Source organism: Pelophylax lessonae (assembly GCF_965119305.1).
Source record: "Pelophylax lessonae genome assembly, chromosome: 1".
Classification (NCBI taxonomy): Eukaryota; Metazoa; Chordata; class Amphibia; order Anura; family Ranidae; genus Pelophylax; species Pelophylax lessonae.
This window is the reverse complement of record NC_138768.1, coordinates 368,463,952-368,488,912: the sequence shown is the minus strand read 5'-3', so window position 1 is coordinate 368,488,912 and position 24,961 is coordinate 368,463,952. Positions and strand designations below refer to the sequence as shown.

Sequence of the window (24,961 nt, the reverse complement as noted above, 5' to 3'; positions counted from 1 at the left end):
AAAAAGTGTTTTTGGAACCCTAATTGAGAGCTACCGGGCCATAGGATTGACCTAAAATAACCTGCATGTAAGGGTGAGTGGAAACCTATGAGTTTTCATCTGTGTAATAATCTCTTTCTTTATCAAGCTTAGCTATGTAGTGTTGACAATGTACCACTAGATGGCCTTAAATGGATGTACTGATTGATAGCACTTTATCCCCTTTAAATAGCTGGAAATTTGGAACGTCCATACGTACGTATGTGAGACGCATTAACTTAGGCAGTGTAGCTGGGCCTAGCATCTCACGATGCATTCCTCTTACTCCATGGCAGAAGTTCAGATGTGCTCATGAACCAGCACGGACACACGCCTAGGTCTCTGAGAGAGCCCCGCTGCAGCAGGCAGTAAACTACCAGTGGTCTACTGATTTCTAACCCTGAATAGCTGTATACAGGTTGCTGGCTTAGTGGAGGCATCCACACGTCGGTACGTAGAGGGAGGAACAAGGAAGAGTTTGGTGCTACGGAGTGATGAGAGCCTCCGGTCACCCTTTCATCTCCAGTGTTGCATTTAGACACGTACAGTATATCTATGTGACTGTGACTCCAAGTAGGAACCTAAACCCACTGTTTTCTCTTGCTGTTGTGGATGGAACTTTACAAATGACCACCCTAGTCACCTATTTGGAGTAAGCATACGATTACTACAGTGGGGTTACAACGGAGCCGCCAGACCAAGGCTGAAACTACCCATGGTAGTCGTTCCACTTTATATGATGATATATTCCCGTAAATTCGATCAGTGCAGCAGGCCAGCCTTCAGAGGCTCGTCTTCAGCCTAGTCTCTCAATTGATTAATGACCATATGGATCAGGGGACATTATAATATATAAAGAGATTTGTTCTCCATACATGATTCCTGCGTTAGTCATTAATAGATAAAAACACCGGTCCTCCTGCAGGTTTAACCAATTAATGACTTTACTATTGCTTTAGGCCTGGTTCACATGTATGCGGGTTGGGGGCCCACATTTGCACAGGCATAGCAGCCCATTGATGTGAATGGGCTTGAGCTGCTATGCCTGCGTTTTCAGCTGAAAAAAGGTGCATGCTGAATTTAAAAAAAATGCAGTGGCCATGAAATCCATCCTTCTTTTGTACCATGCGACTTACCTGCCGTTGCTGCACACACAAACTGTTTTTAAATGCCGTGCCCACGTATACAAAAAAATGCAGAAAGCTTGCCAGAGCAGGAACTGCAGGTTAGTCGCATGGTGCAAAAGCAGGATGGATTTCAAGGCCACTGAATTTTAAAAAAATGCTGCATGCACCTTTTTTCTGCGGAAAATGAGGGCATAGCAGCCCGTTCAAATCAATGGGCTGCTATGCCTGTGCAAATGTGGGCCGCCAACCCGCATACATGTGAACCACCAACCCGTATACATGTGAACCAGGCCTAAAGCAATAGTAAAGTAATTTATAAACAACATCTCCTTCAGGTTTAACCACTTCTTGACCACAAGGATTTGCCCTCTTAATGACCAGGCCATCGGATCGGAGCCGAGCGCCAGGACCAGTTATCACCAGTTAGGCCAGACACTGCTTGATGACCAATTTTAGGCCTGGTTCACAGAGTCTGTACTGACTGACTATATAATAATGTGCATAAGTGAACCAAAGCCCCTAAATTCAGCAATTAAATTCAAGTGAGGTAGAAATGTAATAATTTAAATTTAATAATAGAATACCGTGATAATACCGTATACCGTGGCAAAACCTTAATCAATTAATCGCAGCATGAAAATCTGATACCGTCACAAGCCTAGTTACATAGTGTTTTTATTAAGACGTATACCTGACCTTTGCCTTCAGAAGAAGCTAGCATTTCCTTACAGTAATTTATATTCACGAGCCCTTTGGGATTGTCATGCTGCACAGACAGTGCAAGACTCCTCGTGGGATACTTCCAGTCCACAGGGATCTATTATACCAGGACCCAATCCTACACCCCCAAGAACCATTGCATGGGTTAGTGAATGATTAGCAGTCTAGCCATTTCTCAGTATTTTTTTTTTCTATAGTGACCAGAGGTCTCATCTTTTCACCCGTTTGTACACTGATGAACAGAGTTATTGTTTTAGACCATGCACCAAGTAGCTATTTGGGCACATCAGGAGTTGCAGTAGAAGTCATGGTTTAGCTATCGTGGAATCCTATGATGCTGTCTTTTCCTGGTCTCGTAGCTCTTACAGTAGTTCACCTCAAGTCAAGGCTTAGGAATTGGTGAATTCTTCCCTATTCTCAAGCCCATCCAAGGATAGAAAGCAATGTCCACATGCATGCTGTGGCTGATTGGCCTCCTGTTTGATTGTGCCTTGCATGGTCCCAGGGACAATGACACTTGGTGAGGCAAGTGGGGTTACAGCACAGATCTTTTTCAGCCATTTTTTTAAAGGTGGTTTCCTGACCACCACTGTAGGGGTTTTACCGTTCCTACTGTCTTCCTGTGTGTGAGGCCTTTTTCCTATTTCCTGTAAATGAATTGACTCCAGTAAATAATTCCCAAGTTGACATTGAGAAAGGTGCTATAGATAGATTGTTTTAAAAAGTAGAACCTCGCAGTGGATTTTGAGATCATTTCATAGTTTTTGGCCTCAATATGCACAGAGGAAGGGGGTTCGCCTCAACAGCTCTACAGAGCTGCCACCTTGTCTAATATTGGGATAGGTCCTGCAAAAGCAGTACAACCCTACCCCAAGATGTTATTTTTTTGCTTATCCTCCCAATGCTTCCCTTGAAGATGACTTGAGAAAACCAGTTAGATGCCTGGTAGCTCATTTTCTAGGAATCTTTCGGGGCAGCACAGCTTCCCTTCCCTATGCTTATATTTATTTTAGAGGTTTTTATTTAGCATTTTGTGTTTCTGTGAATGTTTACCTGTTGTTCCTTTGATACTGTTCTATTACTGAGGCTCAGGGGTATGTTGCTCTTTTTTTTTTATAATGGTGGATGAAGTGTTTCCTGTCTCTAGATGGGAGGACCCTTCTCAGGTGCTTCCCTGGAAGATTCCTAGAAAATTAGTTAACAGGTACCTAACTCTTTTCAATCTTTTAAAGTATACTAATTACAACTTATATTCTACATTTTCTCTGTACCCCAGGCAAGTCTTATGATCACCTGTCCCTGAACCAGGGAGATCCCCAAAGAGGTTGCAGTGTCGTGTGTGTCGAAGTTTTCTGATCTGAACTGTGCACATGTGCTGTGCACGCTCCATTTAGACCTATGGATTGTTCTTACTCCACTCTAGCACTTGAGTGGAAACTCTTCACAGAACTAAATGGAAAGTGCACAGCACACATGTGGGCCTGTCTCAGAAGATGTTAATACCTGGCTAATCATCCTCCTCAGATACTGTATATCTCATTGGATCAGTAACGGATGACTATAGGACTGGCAGGAAAAACGACATATCGCTTCAAATATGCATCTTTCATTAAAGAGTACCTGATGAATATGCCATGAATTTTCTTGTCTAGACGCTTCTGTTATGATGTTATAGCTCTGTCACAGTTGCTCCTGCATTGTCACTTAGTCACATGTCTAAGCTGCTCCAGAGCAATGCTGTACAACTGACAACAAAGTGAGGGTATGTAGACAAGAAGTTGCTGAATATAACGCTGGAGAATAGTTGTAGTACTGAGATGCTAATAAAGATGACAAAAGCAGTATTTTGTAGAAAATTGGAAAATGGCACACCCATTGATGTTTAGATCTAATTTCAAACCTTTGACTGCTAAAGGAATTTCCTCTGATTGGCTAAGGTGAAGTTTTTGACGTCATCTCTACCTCTCTACCTCAGCCATTCAGAGGAAGCCTTGTATTCATTCATTAAAATACAAGGCTTCCTGTGAATGACTGGGAAGCACTCAACTTGACTTGATTTTGTTCCAGCTGCAGATGAGAAGTCCTTGTACCACTGCCAGAAAACAGTGCTGTACACTGTATGTAGCTAATGCTACATACAGTTTATACAGCACTGATGGCAGCCACAACAATTTGTTTTGGCTATCTTGGCTTAAACTATTTTAAAGTGAAAGTAATCCTGAAGTTGGGCTTGAAGCCTAACTTAACATCCTTCAAGCTCTTGCACACGTGGTAGCTAAGTCCATTCAACAATTGCCTCTGTATTTCCTCCTCCCAGGCTGCCCATGTGCAGTGTACAGTCTGCCATTGACATAAATGGCTGTGCACTACTGTACTCTCATATAAACATGAGTACAGTGTATGGGCATATGCAAAAATTTTTTGCATATGCTGGTATGTTGCGCTTGCCTTTACATAAGCACTGGCTTAGTATATACGCAAGTAAAGCAGCCCTCAGCCTTTACTTTGCACTTGGACTGCCTGGGCAGAGGAAATATTCCAATGAACAGGTTTAGCCGGCCAGTATGCAAGAGCCCTTAATGGGTGCTAAATACATCTGTGTGTTCAGCTTAGCCAATGCTCTGTAAATTACATTTCTGCTGTGCTACTTTTAATTGAATACAGAAATTAGAAGTTATTCTATAGTACTACAGTTGTGTTTTGTGGTTGACATGCTAATTTGTGCAGCAGATTCCTTTCTTTTTTCTTTTTTTTTTTAGTGTTAAATGCTTGCAAAAAACGGTGAAGGACTCTTATCACATCATATGCAAACCATGTGCTACTCAGCTTGACCTTTGTGCCAAATGTGGGAAAAATGAAGACATTGTTGTGCCGTAAGTAGTAGATTGTGATTCAATGAAATATCATCATTCTGTTCTCTTGTAGTTGTGGTGCAGCTTGGAATAAATACTTTGCGGTGTAAAAATACTGCATGTTTGGATTACAGCATTCACAGAAGATTGTCTTACTTTGAGAATGCTTAGAAAACCCAGATCATCACACAATTTAAAGCTGAGCTTCAGGCAAACCTTTTTTATTATTTTGGATAAAGCAGAGAAAGAAAGCTTCTGTCAGGTTTTTTTTTTTTTTTTCTGCTGTCTGTTACCTTTGGGAGTTGCAAACTGTTTTAAACCACTTGACCTCCAGAAGATTTATCCCCTTTCATGACCGAGCCATTTTGTGCTATACGGCACTGTGTTCCTTTTGAGTGTAACTTCACTTTTGTTGAGAAAGAAAACATTCCCTTCTGATCTATGTACATTGCAAGGATTTTAACAAACTTTGTTGCAGATTCCTACCTTTTATTATTCTGAAGAAATCATTGTTTGTTTCTCTGTGCCCCTGTGCTAAGTGAGTCTAATAGGAGTGGTTTCATAATTATTTAGCTGTGCACCTGCAGGGCGCTAATGTGAAAAGTTGCTGGGCCCGCATTCCTTTAGGGCTCTTTTACACGGGCTTTCCGTATGTCCGCAAATCATCCTATTTTTTTGCGGATGATTTGCGGACATAATGTAAGTCTATGGCATTGCGGATGTCAGCGGAATACCATCCGCTGACATCCGATTTCCTTCCTTTCAGTTCTGTTCCGTTTTTTCGAACGGAACAGAACCCTATTTTTCCTCCGTTCAAAAAACGGAAAGGAAGGAAAATCGGATGTCAGTGGTGTCATCCGCTGACATCCGCAATCCCCATAGACTTACATTAGGTCCGCATATCATCCACAAACGGATGGGATGATATGCGGACCTACGGAGCGGATGACAGAAATGTCATCCGCTCCGTGAAAAAAAAAAAGGACTGCAGCGGAGCTCTCACACGGAAAGCCCGTGTGAAAGAGCCCTTAGAAGTGTTCCTTATTGGGAGTATCTCACCAAAAATTTAATTTTTGTTGCAGGGGATTCCTGAAATCTGACTTGTATCTTAGTTCAGACTTCTGGGAAAATCAGTGAGCCAATCACACAAGCAGGAAATGATGTCTCTGGGGAGCGTTCTGTACACATTCTGTGTACAGAACACCTCCACGTAGCCATATTGTATTGCATTTTCAGAAAATGACAGAGCTGGAGATTGAAAAGGAAGTGTTTTTTTAACCACTTCAGCTCCGGAAGGTTTTACCCCTCCGGAAGGTTCTACTCCCGGCACTGCGTTACTTTAACAATTGCGCCGTCGTGCAACGCTGTACCCAAAGGCACAGAGAGATCAGTGTTTCAGCTTGGGTTTTTTTTCTGCCTAGTCAGAAGTAAGGACCTAGTTCCTTGCTGGGATCTCTCATCCCAGCATTTTTTCCCTTTTAAATGGAATTTGTTTCCTCTTTTATTATTTCTTCTCCTGTGAGAACTACAGTTAACTGCTGGATTGGATATTCTAGATCCTTAAGGTCTCCCTAGCCCGGCCAGCCTGCGCACGCAGGTCTCAGCTCCGCGCTAGGGTCTGCCACGACCTAGCACCACTGGACGGAGGCTGGCCTGTGAGGTAAACCTCTCGCAAGGACACGTATGACCTGGTCGCAGCGTTCCTCCTGGCCGATGGCACCCCCATTCCGGTGGAGAGGTGATCTGTCCAGAGCGGTGCCCACCCGGTTCCACGGTATGGTAAGTAGTTGTTCCCCCTTCAGGGTTTTGGGGTGGATGTGGGCCCCTTCTTGGGATGGCAGGACCCCCAGGTCCTCCTCCTTCTCCCTAGCCCCTTTAGGGTCACCGTGGGTCTTCCATACCCCCCTCCCTGGAGGTTATGAGCTGGCTTTTGCCATGTGCTCTGAAGGGGGGCTTCCTCTGGGGCTGCTGCTGACCGGGTTTCTCCGGGCGCACACTGGGGGGTTTCAGCAGGGTCCTTCGTCACCCTGGGGGTAATTGACTTGGGCAGGGGGGTCCTAAGAGCTCGTGTTGGGCTGAAAATTTGTGCAGCAGCTTTGCGGCTGGGAGGCCCCAGTAAGGGTGGCTGAAGCCACCACCCTCTGTTTGGGCATCCTGTTGTTCCTGGGCGGACGGCTCTCGCAGCCTACTGGGCCTTGCAGTTGTGTTGGCGCCTCCGTGGGGGCAGCCCCCTGTGAGTGTCCTGTAGCCACCCCCTTCCCTTGGATGGGATCTGTGTGGCTGGGCCTCCACCAAAATTTAGCCCCGCGGCCAGCTTGCCACCTTCCCTGGAAGGGGGGGGGGGCGCTGTGGGGGTGGTCACCTTTGTTTGATAACAGCATGCAGCCATTATTGCATAGGGCACCCTCTCTATAGCGCTGCAGCGACGAGCGGCCCCCTTTAAGTGGGCCATTTATTTTCATGCGGGACCTTTATGGAGGGGCTCGGAGGGCGACACCCTTTTTTTGTTCTTTTTCGTGGGGTCCATTTGTGGGCCCTGGGTCGGCATCCCCCTGCGGGATGGCAGTCGGCGACCCTCACCTGCCTGTTTTGTGTCTATGTAACAATCCTGATTGTTATGTTTCGGGGGTGAGCTTAGTATGTAGCGACTACTGGGTCTGCGTCCACGCACTATAAGTGCTTTGATAATGAGGATGATTCCTCTTCTAGTGCAGCCGCGCATGAAACTGCGCTGGTGGATGCACTGATTGTATCGGTGCGGGCAAGCTCCCAAGAAGCGGCAAAAGGTATCCCCTTTTTCCGCCTACTTTGACAAAATTGCCAGTGACCTAAACGCAATATGTCAGGGCCTAAGTGTTCTCGCTAGATGGTATCCCTTTTGAAGAGTCCCTGTTTAAAAAAAAAAAAGTGGACAGTCCCACCTGTAGTGGTTTCTCAGGCTTCCAAGCTGAATAACTCCACTCTAATTCCGGTGGAGGAGTCCCTGGTTATTAAAGACCCCTTTGGCAGGAGAACCGAGACTTTGGTCCGCCACATGTTTAGCCTGGTTCGGTCCCTAGGCCAGTGTTCACCATAGTTTTGGTTACCGGAGTGGGCAAAGCTTTTGTGCTAGGATCTGGAGGAGGAACAGCTTTTTCCTGCCCTTGCGAGCAGGAAAAAGCTATGGGCAGTCCCAGGGGATATACCCTCTCTCTCCCTGTCAGTTTTTTTCTGCCTAGTCAGGAGTAAGGACCCAAGTTCCTTGCTGGGATCTGTGGTCCTGGCAAGTTTTTTTAGATAAATCTTTTTTTAGTTAGCTTTTTCTCCAGTTGTTCCTGTGAGATCTTCAAGCAATTATACCGGATCTGGGTAACGGGCTGGATGCTGAGATCCAGTGGTCACCCCAGCCGGCCTACGAGCGCATGCAGGCCCAGCTCCGCGCTGGGTCGGCCGCGACATAGTCCCGCTGGACAGGGACTGGCCCGTCCGCGGGTTAAACATCCCGCCGAGTCGCATACGACCGGTCGACGGCCGAGTCGCAGCATCTCCTTTGGCAGACATTCAATCCCCCCCCCCCCGGGCGGCGAGGGGTTTTGTCTGGAGTGGCGCCCGCTCTGTTCCGGTATGGTGAGTAAATGCTTCCCCCCTTTCTCCTCATGGCTGACTCTGGGGTGGACCCGGGCCCCTCCCTGGGACGGTCGGACCCCCACTAATCTGGGTTCCCCTTTGTTCCCCTGTGCACCCCCCTCCTGTGGTGTCCCTCTCCCCCCTCCACCCCCCCAATGGGGGGAGTGTTTGTGTGTGTGTGTGGGGTGGCTGGCTGTTCGTGGCGGACGGCTTTTGTGCGGGGGGCTTCCTCCCTGGCTTCCCAGGGCCTACCTGCCGATCGATCGTCTGTTAGTGATGTGGGGTCCCGCCACAGCGCGCGGGGCCGCCATTTTCTTGTAGTCCCTCGTGATGGCGGCCATCTTGGTACACCCAGCTCGTTTGTTTGCAGAGCTGGGCAGCTGTGGGAGTTAATGAGGGCGTGTGAGGGGGCGGAGCCCCTCCCTAGACCTGGGAAGATCGCTCCACAGGACTTCCTTGTCATGTAGACAGCGCTGAGAGCAGTCCTTTTGAACTCTGGTGCATCGTGTGGTGAGCCTTTTGGGGGTCTCTCTTCTCTCTCTGCGGGGGTCTCGAGGCACGCTGTCCGACCACTGAGGGGCGCTGTAGCGCTGGGTGACATTTTGCAAAAAAAAAAAAATGTTTTTTCAATTTTGTCATATTTTGCTGACGGGTTCCCCTGGTTTTGCCATGGACCCTGCTGCACGTGTCCCCGCCTGATCCCCTCGAGGTGGCCTCGGGGCCCTCCGATTCTCAGCTCAACATTGATGCGCTTTAGGCGGTCCTGGAGTCATTTGTGTCCCGGGTGGAGGTGGCCTGTCAGGGATGGGGGGCTAAAAAGCGACCGCTGCCTACCCCTGTCTCGTCTGATGCCTCAGATTCTGATTCTGAGCCAGTCGCTGCTGCTGCAGGTTCCTCCTGGGGCTGCTGTCTCGCGCCCCGTCTCCTCTGATAGTGAGGATGACCTTTCTGCCTCCGCCATAGCGCACAAGGCGCTGGTGGACGCACTGATTGTGTCTGTCCAGGACACCCTAAAACTGGAGGTTGCACCTGCGGATGCAGCTGATACGGAAGTTGCCTTTGGCCCTCGCAAGCCCTCCTGGTTTCGCAGACGTTGACAGAATAGGCCAAGCTGTTACGCCATGACCTGGAGGGGAGAAGTCTCCCCCCTGCCGTGGCAGATTTGCTGGAGCAGATGGTGCAGGGGCTACAGTTTGTTTGTGACGCCGCGCTGGATGCTGCTCCATTACTGGGGCGTGTGTCGATCTCGGCGGTGGTCCTCCGGTACATTCTCTGGTTGAAGTGCTGGTCGGCGGATCAGGCCTCCAAGAAAGCCTTGACTGATCTCCCTTTTCAGGGGGATCGCCTGTTTGGTGCTACCTTGGATGAGATTATCAAGGGTCTCACTGGGGGCAAGAGCACCTTTCTACCACAGGCTACAAAGGGTAAGGAACTTTGTCGCAGACGAGGACCTTCATTTTCAGCTCACAAGAAGTTTTTTCGCTCCTCCGGGTCGGGTGACAAGGCGAAGCCCTCCAAAGCCCCCCCGGGGGGTTTCAAGAGACCCTGGTCTGGTAAGCAAAAATCCGGTCCTTCCAGACCTGAGGATAAGACCACTTCAGCCTGAAGGTGCACCCCCACCCATATCAGGGGTGGGGGGGCGTCTTCGCCGGTTCCCGGACCCGTAGCTCTCCAGGATGCCAGACAAATGGGTTCACGAGGTCATATGGTCGGGATACAAGATCGAGTTTCAATCGCTTCCACCGGTGCGATTCTTCCCTTCGAATATGCGACTGTCCCCGGAGCGCCTAAAGGCCACCAGCGGTTTCTGCGCTTTACTGTGGGAGAGGACCATTATCAGTTTGTGGCGTTACCCTTTGGTCTCGCCTCTGCTCCTCGGGTCTTCACAAAGGTTTTGGCCCCAGTTCTGGCGCTGTTGCGGCAGCGGGGCATATCGGTTCTGGGCTACCTGGACGACCTCCTCCTCTGTGCGGAGTCTCCGCAGGTTCTGTTGTCAAACTTGGAGATCACCATGACCTCTTTGGAAGAGTTCGGGTGGCTGGTGAACCTGCAGAAGTCATCCCTGGTTCCCTCCAGGAGGCTGGACTATCTGGGCCTGACTTTGGATGCGTCCTTGGCCAAAGTGTTTCTCCCTGCGGAGAAACTCCAGAAGATTCGGTCGACGACTCAGTTGTTACTGTCCGCCAACTGGCCGTCTCTTCGGACTTGCATGAGGGTTCTGGGGCTGATGGTGGCGTCTTTCGAGGCAGTACCTTTTGCTCAGTTTCATACGCGGACTCTCCAAAAGGAGATTCTTCTCAAATGGAACCGGAATCCCGATTCCCTGGACAATCGGATCCGGCTGAGCGAGCGGACCAGGGAGTCTCTGGTTTGGTGGCTTCGGTCTCTGATGCTCAGTCAGGGGAAGTCCTTTCTTCCGATCTATTGGACGATTGTCACCACGGATACCAGTCTATCCGGGTAGGGAGGGGTTCTCGGCAGGCTGTCTGCTCAGGGGCTCTGGTCCCTGGAAGAATCCAGGTTGCCGATAAATGTGTTGGAACTGAGAGCGATCAGGTTTTGCCTGGTTCACTGGACCGAGCATCTTTGGGGCTGCACGGTTCGGATTCAGTCGGACAATGCCACGGCCGTGGCTTATGTCAATCACCAGGGGGGAAAACCACCACCAGAAAGCACTCCAACACCAGTACTTCTTACCAAAAGTGATTGATCTCCATCACAGAGATCAAAAGTAGCGCATAACTGGAAATCATGAAGGCTTCTCCAATGCAGTCTTAGTAAGCTTGAACTGGACAGAAAATTATCAGCGGTTATGTTCAATCAGCTCCACCTTTTACAACAGCTGAAATATAGGAGGAGATCACTTCCCAGCGTGCAGGCTCCGATAATCCGCACAGTCCCCGGACACTGACCCCAGGACCTGGGGTCAGTGTCCGGGGACTGTGCGGATTATCGGAGCCTGCACGCTGGGAAGTGATCTCCTCCTATATTTCAGCTGTTGTAAAAGGTGGAGCTGATTGAACATAACCGCTGATAATTTTCTGTCCAGTTCAAGCTTACTAAGACTGCATTGGAGAAGCCTTCATGATTTCCAGTTATGCGCTACTTTTGATCTCTGTGATGGAGATCAATCACTTTTGGTAAGAAGTACTGGTGTTGGAGTGCTTTCTGGTGGTGGTTTTCTGCTCGAGAATTACTTCTTTATGTGGAGACGGACACACATGGACTGCTTTTTTATTGCTTTTTACACATCCTCAAGTGGGACTGTCATTCATTAAGGGTCTTAGCGCCACAGTTTTGTCTTTTATTTCTTTTAATCTGCTACATTTCAGATTAGTGTGGCTACTGTACCCACTACTGTATATTTGCTGTTTTTACAGTTTTTTACCTTAATGCGCAGCAATTTCATGTTTTTTTTTTTTTTTTTTAATCACCATTTTCTTCGTTGGGCGGAACGGTTTGTTCCAGCTCTTTCCGCAGTTCACATTCCGGGCGTGGAAAATTGGCAGGCGGACTTTCTCAGCCGTCAGACCTTGGATCAAGGGGAATGGTCTCTTCATCCAGAGGTGTTTCACCAGTTGTGCCTTCGTTGGGGCACCCCGGACGTGGATCTGTTGGCATCTCGTCTCAACAGGAAGGTGCAGAGGTTTGTAGCCCGCACCCGCGATCTTCTGGCTGACGCCGCAGACGCACTGGTTGCTCCGTGTGGGCAGTATCAGCTGCTGTATGCCTTTCCTCCTCTCAAGTTGCTGCCGAAAAGGATAGAGGAGGAGGGATCGTCATCCTTGTGGCTCCGGACTGGCCTCGTCATGCCTGGTACGCTGACTTGGTCAGGCTGGTCACTGACGCTCCTTGGCGACTTCCTCTCAGGGAGGATCTGCTGTCTCAGGGACCGATCTTCCATCCTGCTTTACGATCGCTGGCTTTTGACGGCTTGGCTGTTGAGAGCCAGGTGCTGAAGGACAGGGGTTTGTCTGCTTCAGTTATTCCTACTCTGATTAAAGTGAGGAAAGCGACTTCCAGAAAGATCTATCATTGCGTGGTGTGAGTCCCTCTGGGTTCCTCCACGTTCTTACTCGGTGGCTCGGATATTGGCCTTCCTGCAACAGGTTGTTGAGCGGAAGCTGGCCTTGAGCACTATCAAGGGTCAGGTTTCAGCATTGGCGATCTTCTTCCAGAGGCCACTGGCTACTCATTCTTTGGTGCGGAATTTCATCCAGGGGGTGCTTGCCTCCCTGGGATCTTAATTTGGTGTTGTCGGTTCTCCAGAAATCTCCCTTTGAAAATATTAGGGAGATTCCCTTGCTTACCTTATCCCAGAAGGTGGCCTTTTTGGTGGCTATCACTTCTGCACGCAGGGTGTCGGAACTGGCTGCGTTTTCCTGTCGTTCCCCATATCTGGTGGTTCATAAGGATAAGGTGATTCTTCGCCCGAATCCGTCCTTCCTTCCTAAGGTGGTTTCCGACTTTCACTTGAATGAGGATATTGTGTTACCTTCCCTGTGTCCTAAGTTTGTGTTACACTCCTTGGATGTTGTTCGGGCGATCAGGGTGTACTTGCCTACTACTGACTCTTTTCGTAAGGCTGATTCACTTTTTGTGATCACGGATGGCCCTAGAAAGGGGTTGCCTGCATCTGCCGCGACTATCTTCAGATGGATCAGAAAGACGGTGGTGCAGACTTATTCTATTAAGGGTCAGGTTCCTCCGTTCCCTGTTAAGGCGCACTCTACTCGGGCTCTTAGTGCTTCCTGGGCCTTCCGCCATCAGGCGTCTGTGCTTCAGGTTTGCAAGGCGGCTACCTGGTCGTCGGTACATACCTTTACAAAATTTTATAAGGTTGATGTGCTGGCATCGGCGGATGCCTCTTTTGGCCTCAAGATTTTGCAGGCTGCTGTTTGAGGGAACCTTTGGTCTACCTCGGGGGTTCTGTTTTTTTTCAGGTGGATCTCATCTTCTTGTTTCGATGAGTCCTCTGTTCTTCTGGTTGGCTCTGTTTTGGCCTTCTGGATTGGATTTTTTTTCTGTTATCCCACCCCTCATTTATGGCACTGCTTTGGGACGTCCCTATGGATATCAAGATATGGATTCTGCGTCTGTCAATGAGCGACAGAGAAAACTGGATTTTTGACTTACCGTAAAATCCTTTTCTCTTAAGCTCATTGACAGACGCAGTACCCGCCCCTCTATTTTGAGTTGGGTTGGTATGAGTCTCTGACACTGCTTTGTTACATAACTGACATCCTATAGCAGGGAGAGAGAGGGTATACCCCCTGGGACTGCCCATAGGTGTGGCCAGAACTTTTTTTATGCCTAGTGGCAGTATAACCCTATGGATATCAAGATATGGATTCTGCGTCTGTCAATGAGCTTAAGAGAAAAGGATTTTACGGCAAGTCAAAAATCCCCCACAAATAGTATTTTTTTGTGCTATAAACAAGAAAATACCAACAATTTTGAAAAAATAGATTAAAGCAATATGTTGTTTGCACTACCCCTCCCCTAAAAACAAGGATTAGTGAGCATTTTTTGCTATTCAGTTAATCCCAATGCTAAACTCTAATGCTTCTCGGCATTTTAAAGAGCTGTTTTGTACCAGCATTTTGTTATGACGAAGACCCAGCGTAGGGTTAAAACGCGTCAAACTTGCTGTGACATGCATTCTTTTAACCCCTTAGAGCCGTTGCCTCCCGCCCTTCAAAGGCTTTCAGATGCTGGGTGGGGTTTGCGAAAGCCAATCACGGCGGTCACATGATTGGAAAGCTCCTGATCGCAAGAAGCATATTTGTGTGCCATCGGCGCCTAGGGTTTAACCACTTCCTGACCGCCAGCAGTACATATACTGTGGCAGGTTGGCTCTGTCCCGCGAAACGAAGTAACTGTACGTCGCTTCGCAGGACCGCGCGCGCCCATTCACCCCAGGGAAATCTGATCTGCGAGTCTGGGAGGCGCGATTGCTGCAGGGCACCCGTGATCGCTCCCCGTGGACACAGAATGGTGGTTTGCCATTGTAAACACTGCAGACCGCTGTTCTGTCAGCAGTGAATACAGGGCCTCCTGTGTTCCTCCTATTTAGGAACACCGGTCCCTGTGTTCATTCCATAAGTACATCCCCCACACAGTTAACCACTTTACGACCTCCGCAAGTACATATACTGCGGCAGTCAGCACCGTGCAGGCAAAGTGATGTATGGGTACGTCACTCGCCTGCGAGCCAATAGGGGGCGAGCGCGCGCCGCCGGAGGCACGCTCCCGCCCCCGCTCGTTCACTGTGATCCCCGCACGTGTGACCGGTGGACCCGATGTCCACCGGTCACTCACGATCGTCCGGTACAACAAAGCCGCCTGTCATTCTCCCTTGTGTAAGTGCAGAGATCATACGGTCCTGCTATGTAGGATTGTATATCTCTGTAGTTACACAAACAGCCACATACCATAACAGTTAGAAGCACGCCCCTAGGGAAACATTTAACCCCTCCTTCTCTAATAAAGTTAACCCCTTCCCTGTCAGTGTCATTTTTACAGTAACAGTGCATATGTATAGCACTGATTACTGTAGTAATGTCACTGGTACCCCCAAAAGTGTCAATAATGTCAGTCAAGGGTCCGATTTGTCTGCCGCAATGTTGCAGTCCCGCAAAAAAAAAATCGCAGATCGCCGCCATTACTCGTTAAAAAAAAAACAATAAAAATGACAAAAATCTTTCCCTTGGTAAACGCAATAACTTTTGCGCAAACCAATCAAAATACGTTTATTGCGATTTTTTTTTTTTTTTTTTCTACCAAACATATGTAGCAGAAAACACATTGGCCTAAAATGTAAAAAAATTTTGATTTTTACATTTTTTTGGGGGGGAATTTCATATAAAAAAATTTGAAAAATATTGTTATTTTTGCAAAATTGTCGTTCTTTTTTGCATGATCAAAAAATCGCACAGGGGGGGGGCGTGGCTGGCGCGCACGGCGGATGGAAGCCTAGTCTGAGAGCTCCTGAACACCGCGGGTTTTAACAGCTCCAAGCTATGGATCAAGACACCGGATTGCTCCAATTTTCACCTCGGCTGCACCCCCAGTTACCAGGGCACCATGTCCCGGCGTAGGAAGGACAGTACCCGCCCGCAGAAGTTGACAGACTTCTTCTTCCAGACGGCCGGCGAGGACAGGCAAGATGGCGCCGGTCCTTCCCGCTCGCACGGAACGAACCACAACAGCTCCGATCCCCCTGGAGGGAGAGGAACACCTCTGGGCTCCCCTGCACCATCTCCTCAGCCGGAAACTTCCACGCCTCTGAGCGGGAGCCCGGTAAAATCAAAGCCGAGGCTGGATGTACTGACACCTCCTCATGGTGAGTCTTATTCAAGTACAGACTCCCTAAACATTACCAGAGAGCTGCCTGCATCCATACTTGCGTTCCCTGCTACTGACCAGCCATTGCTTGGGACCACTATGAAGGATATGCTTGTGTCCCTTCACAGCACCATACACTCCGATATCATGCATTTGACCAGGCAATTCAGGGAGGAAGTTCACTCATTGGGAAACAGGGTTGATCATATTGAAAACAAGATGGGGGACTTTGCAGGGACTATCAACGATCTAGTGGATGCGCATGAGCAGAAATCGGACGATCTGATTTGGATAAAGGCAAAATTGGCAGACCTGGAGGACCGCTCCAGGCGCAATAATCTGAAGATCAGAGGCGTCCCTGAAAGCGTTCAACCAGCTGACCTGCGTAAGTACACCTTAGATCTCTTTGCAGCACTTCTACCTGAGGCCCCTGTGGCCGACCTGGCCATAGATAGGATTCATCGTATTCCCAAGCCCTCCTTCTTACCGGAGAAGGTCCCAAGGGATGTTCTTATGAGAATACATTTCTTTCATACGAAAGAACAGTTGATGAATGTTTCTAGGAACCAACATACCTTGCCTGCTCCGTATGCCAATCTTCAATTCTATGCAGACTTCTCGCAATATACAATGCAACTGCGCAGGCAGTTGAACACCGTAACCAAGGCTCTGCGTAACCATGCTATAGTTTACAAGTGGGGCAACCCGACCAAATTGGTGATAACTCACGATGGCAGGCAGCATGTTGTATCCACTTTAGAGTCTGGTCTACAGCTTCTGAAAAAATGGGGCATTATACCGGACCCCCGAGGGGCGCTGCTCCGAGCAACACCTGAACTTGACATACCTGCCTGTAGTGGGCTTTATTCTAACCCCACCGCTACGGGTGCCTTGATCCTACATCATATCTCACATTGGAACCCGGGTCTAGTGCCTTACTTTTATGCTGTTGTTCAGTGAACTGTTACCCCCCTACACTGATGCAGAGATTTGTGATTCTGCTCCTGGATGTCATATCCACTCTTTTGTTTCGTCCTACCCGAAGTTCACCCTTCCCTTTCTTTTCCTGTTAGAGTTTGTCGAGTCTGGGGGCCTGCCTGCACACCTGAGGACATTTTTACCGAACACCAACTTACGCTTGATGGGCCGCTCGCCTGGGGGTCCTCCCCGCAGGCATCCAGCATTCTGTAACACTATCCAGTGGCAGCTAAACGACACCACGCTTCTTCACCATACTTACCATGGCCATTAATGTACTGTCCTACAATGTGAAAGGCCTAAACCACCCGGCGAAACGCCTCTCACTCTGGCGAGATGCTCTGAAGTTTCAGGCAGATGTGGTCTGCGTGCAGGAAACGCATTTCGCGGATCTGCAGGATACAAGGTGTTCCCATCCTAAATTCCCGCAAATTTTTACGGCATCATTCACCAAAAAACAGCGCGGAGTGCTGGTGGCAATCAGGGACTCCTTGGCATTCCAACTCATTCAGGAAATTGCAGATCCTGCGGGCAGGTTTTTGATTCTTATCTGTGATATCAACTCAACTAGATACAGACTGGTTAATGTCTACGCACCAAATTACCACCAGATCCGTTTCCTTCACAAACTGGCCAAGAGACTGGAAGCCCTTAAACAAGGCATGCTTTTAATTTGTGGGGATTTCAATCTGATTCCGGACCTCAACATGGACTCTACGTCTACTCACCACAAATCCTCACCATCCTTGCAACCTTTCTTGCACGCAAATCGTCTGTTTGATTCTTGGAGGTGCCTCCACCCCTCGGAGAGGGACTATACCTTTTTCTCCGCTCCCCATGGTTCGTATACAAGAATTGATCTGTTCCTTTCTGACCAATGGCTCTTGCAAAAAATTCAAGCTGTGATTATCAAGGACATTACTTGATCGGATCATGCCCCTGTGCTTTTGTCTATTGCGGACTCTCTGGCTCCCCGATCATCTTACATTTGGAGGTCCAACGCAGCCTTACTGCAAAATCCGGAGACTAAACTTACTCTGGAGAAACACCTGCAGGACTTCTTTGAGTTGAATGCCGGCTCAGTGTCAGATCCGCACATTCTTTGGAATGCACATAAGTCTTTTATTAGGGGTATTTTTATTCAGCAGGGGGCCGGGGTCAAGAAGAGAAGGCAGCAGCGCATAGACAACCTGATATCCGAGATTCATACACTTGAAATTGTAAACAAGTCAAACCCGTCCCCCTCTCTGGGCACCAAATTACTATCTCTCAGGGCAGACTTGCGAACTTTGCTCTTGGAGATACATGAAAGGGCCCTTAGAAGAACTAAAATGCACTACTATACTAGTGGTAATAAGGCGGGGAAGCTCCTCGCCAGTAGGCTGAAGGGTCCTAGAATTAAATCTAAAATTCCCCATATTCTACATCCCCATACGGGCGAAAAGCTCTTCAACCCGCAGGATATAGCCGATGCTTTTAGCTCCTACTATGGTGCATTATATAACTTAAGGGATGACCCGTCCACGGTACAACCTTCCCCAAGTGTCATTACGAAGTTTTTAGATGCAGTTTCCTTACCTAAGCTATCTGGAGACCAACTTGCCTCTCTCAACTCCCCGTTTTCCATACCTGAAATTCAATCGGTCATCAGATCCCTTCCCCACAATAAGGCACCTGGCCCTGATGGCTTCTGCGGGGAATATTATAGGCAATTTAGTGATGTACTCGCACCCTTTATGCTGGATGTTTTTAGTGCTGCGGCTGCCTCCTCTTCTTTCCCTCAAGAAATGTTGAATGCTTTGGTTATCACTCTCCCAAAACCGGGGAAGTCCCCGGATGCCCCGCAAAACTTTCGGCCGATTTCCCTGCTTAATATCGACCTGAAGATATATGCCAAATTGCTGGCTATGCGGCTAGTAGATATATTGCCTACATTGCTTCACCCGGACCAGTCAGGATTTACAAAAGGCAGGCAGACCTCTGATGCAACCAGGCGGGTACTGAACGTCATGCACCATGCGGCCCGGTCGAGCCAACCTTCTCTGCTTCTGGCTTTAGATGCGGAGAAGGCCTTTGACCGGGTGCACTGGGGTTATCTGTCTGAGGTGCTTCGGAGGTTTGGCTTCCAAGGTAGCATATTATCTGCAATCATGGCCCTGTACTCTGGTCCCTCAGCTAGGGTGTATGTGGACGGCATGCTTTCGCAACCATTCCAGATTACGAATGGCACCAGACAGGGGTGTCCTTTATCCCCACTGATATTTAATCTGGCGGTGGAACCGTTAGCCGCATCCATCCGCATGCACCCAGCCATAACAGGGATAGAGGTGGCTGGCTCCCAACATGTTATTAGTCTTACGCGTGATGCCCTGGGTTTATATAAAGCAAATTTTGCCCCGTTTCTGCAATCCCTACCTTCTGCCCTGGCGGCACTAAATAAAACTGAGTTCTCATGGTTGGGAAGGCTGGCAGCCTTAAATGGTAGTCCTCCCGAAGCTGCTATACCTGTTCAGAACCCTTCCGATCCCTATTCCTGCTCAGTTTTTCCGCAAAACCCAATCCATGGTTAACACGTTCTTATGGAAAAACAAGAGATCCCGGTGTGCTTTTACTAAACTAGTCAAATACAGGAAAGCAGGTGGCCTAGGACACGTTGTCCTACAGGACTATTATTTTGCCTCAATACTAGCACAGGTCAGGCACTGGTTCCTCCCACTGCGGTCCCACCGCTGGCCATCTTTGGAGGCGGCGGCCATTCCAGGGAGGGACTTATTGGCTCTCCTTGCATCGCAGGCTCTGCCAACGGCAGTGCTGGGGAACGTCCCCATCACTGTCAGGGCCACCTTGGACGCGTGGACACATGTACTCCAACGCGGGCAGGGGGGTCCTCTGAGTGAAATTCCCATACCTCTGGCAGTTTGTAATGTCCTTACCCCAGACTTATCATTACTTCATTGGAATGTAAGGGGAGTCCACTGGTTGCAGCAAGTGTTCTCCAATGGTCGTCTTAAATCCTTCATCACCCTCCAGGCTGAGTTTGGTCTGCCTGATGGGGAATTCTTTGCCTATATGCGTTTAACTTCCCTCCTGCGACCCTTCACGCCCACGACATACAAAATCCCATCCAAACTCTGGCATTACCTCCAGCGCTCGGACATGGTGAAGGGGGGTATCTCCCTTGCCTACTCGCTACTGGGTGGTAAATTGGATTTTACCAAGTCCAACACCATGCATGCGTGGGAGGTGGATTTAGGGGTGATCTATTCTAAGGAACAGTGGGGGGAGGCAGCTTCTTCCATTTACAAATATACAAGAAACGCTAACCATTGGGAATTGATGTATAAAATTACCCATAGGTGGTACCTAACCCCATACAGACTATCCACATTCTACCCTCACACCTCTGGTTTGTGTTGGAGGGGATGTGGTCAGGTGGGGACTCTTCATCACATCCTTTGGACATGCAGAAAGATCTCTCATTACTGGAGTACATTATTTCATCTACTGAGTCAAATTATGTCTACCCCTATGACCCCAGACCCAAGCTTGGCCTTGCTAAACTTGGGGATAGACAAAATCCCCCACCCCCTAAGAAACATGGCGACTAACCTCCTTCTGGCAGCTAGATTATCGGTTATGAGGAAATGGAGATCTCCCCTTGTCCCGTCTATAGATGATGCGATACACCTGATGGGCCAATATTGTTCTTATGAGAGAATGTTTGCCTCGGCCAATAATAGATTGGAGGCAGCCGACAGGTTGTGGGCCCCATGGGTGGAATGGCTTTCAGGGTGAAGAGGCGTAGCTGAGCTCATTTGATTGACATTGCTGGTATTGCTCCCCAGACTCTACCCTTCCCCAGTTTCCCTTATGTTCCCAGTTATGATTAAAATAAGCTGATTGTTAGTTTCGACTATGGTACTATATATCTTCTTATACGATGTATGTACAACCTTGTTTATCAGCAGTATCAGGTGCGGGCTAAAAGCCCCTTTGTGTGGATGCCTGATGTCTGTATTTTAGTTTCTCTCAACTGTTGAATGTATTTGTACATGCGACTAACATGCTTTAATAAAAAGTATTGAAAGTAAAAAATTGCACAGGTGATCAAATACCACCAAAAGAAAGCTCTGTTTGGGGGGGGAAAAAAAGACGTCAAATTCGTTTAGGTACAGCGTTGCACGACCGCGCAATTGTCCGTTAAAGTCACGCAGTGCCAAATCACAAAATAGGGCCTGGTCAGGAAGGGGGTAAAATCTTCCAGGGCTTAAGTGGTTAAAGTGTCATCATAGGAGAGGGTCCCACCATCTTTCACTCTCCACTTTATCCTGGATCTGTAGACCTAATTGGTATTTAATAGATCAATCAGCTTCTTTCCCCTTTACCAAAAAACTGCAGTTCCCACCAGCCACTTGCTGAGCAGACTCCTTAGGATTAATCCTCCAGCTTCCCATATAGTAAAGGATGCAACCAGGCCAATTTACTCAAGGCAACGAGAAAACTCCACATAGTGTATTATAGTCACAATAGGCTAACAATTTTTTAAAAACATGAGATAATACCACTCACAGGTTAAGTGCACAAGGAATCAGTGCACAACGTTAAACGCTTAATGGAAATTAATCACAGGTCCCTTTTTAAAAGCCTCCGACTCCCACCTCCATACTCCAGCTGCGCGGCTATGCTTCCTGACAATTGTGACGTCATTATGCTTCGCCTTGATGCATTTCGCTACGCCCATGCGGCTTTTTCAGAAACAGATATTGAAGCAGCCACCTGGGCGTGGTGAAATGCATATGGGCGAAGCATAGTTCTCACGATTGTCAGGAAGCATGGCCGCTCAGCTGATAAGTTGCCTTTACAACATGGTTTTGCTTTCAGTGAGTAATCCTGTTTAAATTAAAAGTTATCTTTTCTCAGACTTTAAGGAGATAATATACAAATGTCACAAATATTGTATTAGTTTCTATGTTAAAGGTATGCAAATCCCTTTAATATTTTAGGGCAGTTTTATTGACCGTAGCCTCTTAGGGGTCAAATAATGTACTTTTATGATTCTATCATCTGTGCTGTCAATGGAACCTACTTAAGCCATTAGGTTGACAGATACATAGGTTCACCCACCCACACATGTTGCAAATGGGTGTTCTCTTTATTGTATAATTAGCACATGTACATAAGCATTCATATCGTGATGTCTAAATTCCTTGCGGTTTGTAAGTTTTGCTTCAGATTTGCATCGCTTGAAGTCTCCCTCTTTTACTTAGCACTTCTGTGAAATCTGTTCACTTTGTGGGCAAAACTGCTAATGAGACTCAGGAGGCTCAAACACTACTGTCATCAGTTGATTGTTCAGAGCCTATTAAGAGAGCCTTTTTGGTTTAAAGCCCAGAAGGCTTGTAACAGTGGCATTCACCCTGAAGTAACTTTTCTTTCTGGAGAGTCCTCTGTGTCTTTATTTCATAAAGAGTGTCAAACTTTTAAGAAGTATTTCTCAGTACGCAGGGAAATAAGGACACACATGTTTAATAATATCTATAAAAAGTATATAGTAAAATTAAACAAACATACTAATGTTAAAGGGGTTGTAAAGGCAGAAGGTTTTTTATCTTAATGCATTTCATGCATTAAGATAAAGAGCCTTCTGTGTGTAGCAGCCCCCGAATACTTACCTTAGCCCCATCTCTAACCAGCGATGTACACAAGTGCCTTTGCCATCTGGGACTCTCCCTCCTGATTAGCTGAGACGCTGCTGTCAAAGTCAGCCAATCAGAAGAGAACGGCAGCTTGGCTCTGAGCCCCCATAGCAAGCAGCTTGCTGTGTGGGGGCACTCGACAGGAGGGAGAGGCCAAGAGCACCGAAAAGGGACCCAAGAAGAGGAGTATCCGGGCTGCCCTGTGAAAAACCACTTCACTGAACAGATAAGTTACTTAACATGTTTGGTATTTTTAAAGAGAAAAAAAACTATCACGTTAAACGGTAATAGATGATGAAAATAAAATAGTTGTTTTTGCAGTTACTCACTATTATGTTTCTTCAGGGTGAACAGAACACTATAGCGTGTCCTTTTGTTTGACGGTATGTCAATTTGAAATGATGATCTTGCTGGCAGTCATGCATAGTTGGATATGCAGATCTGACACTGAAATAGACAGCAGCTTCAAATGGCCCCTTGTTTTTCAAGTGATTGTATTCTATCGTTGTGTCCTGGGCAAAGTCAGCATCTTGACTTGTATATTCTAGTTCTGTCTCCCTTTGGCATGTTTTTAAAGCCTTTTGAGTCGTGCATCAAGGTTTTAAAAAAAAAAAAAAAAACCCTGTACGTCCGACCACAGAGCTCTCTTACACAAAGTAATCTGGAGTTTGAAGACATTTTGGGTAGTGTAAGAGACGGTTATAACCCCTATCGTTTTTTGTTTTTTTTGTCATCGATTTACCATTGGTATATTTCCCTTCACTTCCTGTCCCATAGCCAAAACAGGAAGTGAGATAAAATCTCTCCAAAGTCAGGGAATCCCAGTGTGTCACGAGGGTCACCTGAATTATTGTCCCCATTGGAATATTTCCCCTCTATTCCTGTTTTGAGGTCAACCCCAAATTTGGGATTTTCTTTTACTTTCAGTGATGATGGTAAACGGGACCAATCGAGAGGGTGAGTCTCCCGGGAACGGGAACACAGACCGCAATAAAAAAATTAAAGGTATTTTAATCCGCCTCTACTTTATCCAAACCCAAAACAATTGCCTTTAGTGGCACTTTAAGCTTCCAAAGTCTTCTCTAGGGGTAAGATAATCTGTTCTGTCTGATGTGTTGTAATGATGATTAGTTGCATCTTAAATTAAACATGTATGATCATTTTTATTCGATTGTAGAATCCACAGCGAATCACAAAAAGACGCATCTGCAGCTGGTGAAAAAGCAGACCAAGACAGCAATACAGACAGTGACTTGGACGTTAATATAGACTTGGATGCTTCAGATGAGGAGTTGCCTGAGAGAGGGGACAAAGAAAAATGTGAATCTGTGTATAAAAATACAACTGATGTTAAAAGTTAATGGAAGTCTTCTGTTATACAATATTTCTAACAACGTTCACATTCTCTTTCATCGGTTCAGCAATACTGCACATCAACTGTTCGATTGTATTTCATGGCATCTGAAGTTGTATTGTATCACATTTCCTACATTTTCAATGTACATAAATGTGGCCGAGGCCAAAACCAAAGTCTTCATGTAGAAAAAAAATACTACTCTAATTTATGGATACATATATTTAAAGTATGCTCTGTTAAAGAACCATTATGACTCCAACATGTGGCCTTACATCTATGGTTATGTATTGTTTCTTAGTGTATTCAGAATGTTTACCTTATGACCTACCTTTATTGTCTTAATCTGCCAGTTCTGTACAGTTCTTGATATTCTCTATTGTCTACATTAAGCAAACTAGTAGTTGGCAGAGTGACTTGCTGCCTTATATCTTGTGTAATATGTGTTGCTAAGCTTGTGTCCTTCATTTTCAAATGAAGGCCAAATGAAACCACAGTTTGATTTATTTGGGTAATCATAGTTTTCATGAACGTAATCATACTGTATTGTTTGAAGCATAGACTGAAAACCTACAAGCCCAGTTGCATTGTTTTAAGAAACCATAAAATATTAGCAGTGTGCTTATACCACCTACCAGGGTAATGCACAGCTGCACTACAATTGTATTTACACTGTGGAAATATTTCCTACTGTGTGCTAAAATTATTAAAGTCTGCTATGACTTGACCGTGTTCTGTCACAGTCTGAGAAGGGTTAGGTGGCACCCAGAGTTCTCACTCATACAGGCTGAGGGGCTCTAGGATGTCCTGAATAGAAAAAAAACTTGTCTTTTGTGTTTTTTATTCTCCAGGGTTGGCAAATTTTGGTATTTGTCCTGGACCCCCGAGGCTTTGGTGGGGATGAAGCCTCCAACCCTGAGTACACGTTCTTTCAGTAACCAGTACACTGATTGTTAAAATGTTCATAGGGTCTTTGTTAGGAAGCAGACTGTAGCTTAGGCTTCCCCCTGTGCTTCAAAAGGCAGATTGGGTCCTGCTGGCAACAGCAGTTCTGTACAGAGACAGGCTTTCTGTATTGTGTCCTTTAAAGTGTTACTTTGAGGTAATCTTTCCATACTACAGTGCCTTGAGAAAGTATTCATACCCCTTGAAATGTTTCACATTGTCATATTACAACCAAAAAATAAATTCATTTTATGTGATAGACCAACACAAAGTGGCACTAAATTGTGAAGTGGAAAGAAAATGATAAATGGTTTCCGA

At 47.0% G+C, this 24,961-nt stretch overlaps 1 protein-coding gene across 1 annotated transcript in view; it reads left to right on the top strand.

Moving 5' to 3' along the window:
* LOC309544785 (uncharacterized protein C9orf85 homolog) overlaps positions 1 to 23,705 on the top strand; it is a gene marked incomplete at its 3' end in the record, with an annotated part of 80,138 nt that extends 56,433 nt beyond the window's left edge. The window contains exons 3-4 of the mRNA XM_082243752.1: positions 4,625 to 4,738; positions 23,522 to 23,705. Coding sequence (XP_082099878.1) covers positions 4,625 to 4,738; positions 23,522 to 23,705 — 298 coding nt within the window. The remainder of the gene's footprint in view (positions 1 to 4,624; positions 4,739 to 23,521) is intronic.
* Between the last annotated feature and the right edge of the window lie 1,256 nt (positions 23,706 to 24,961).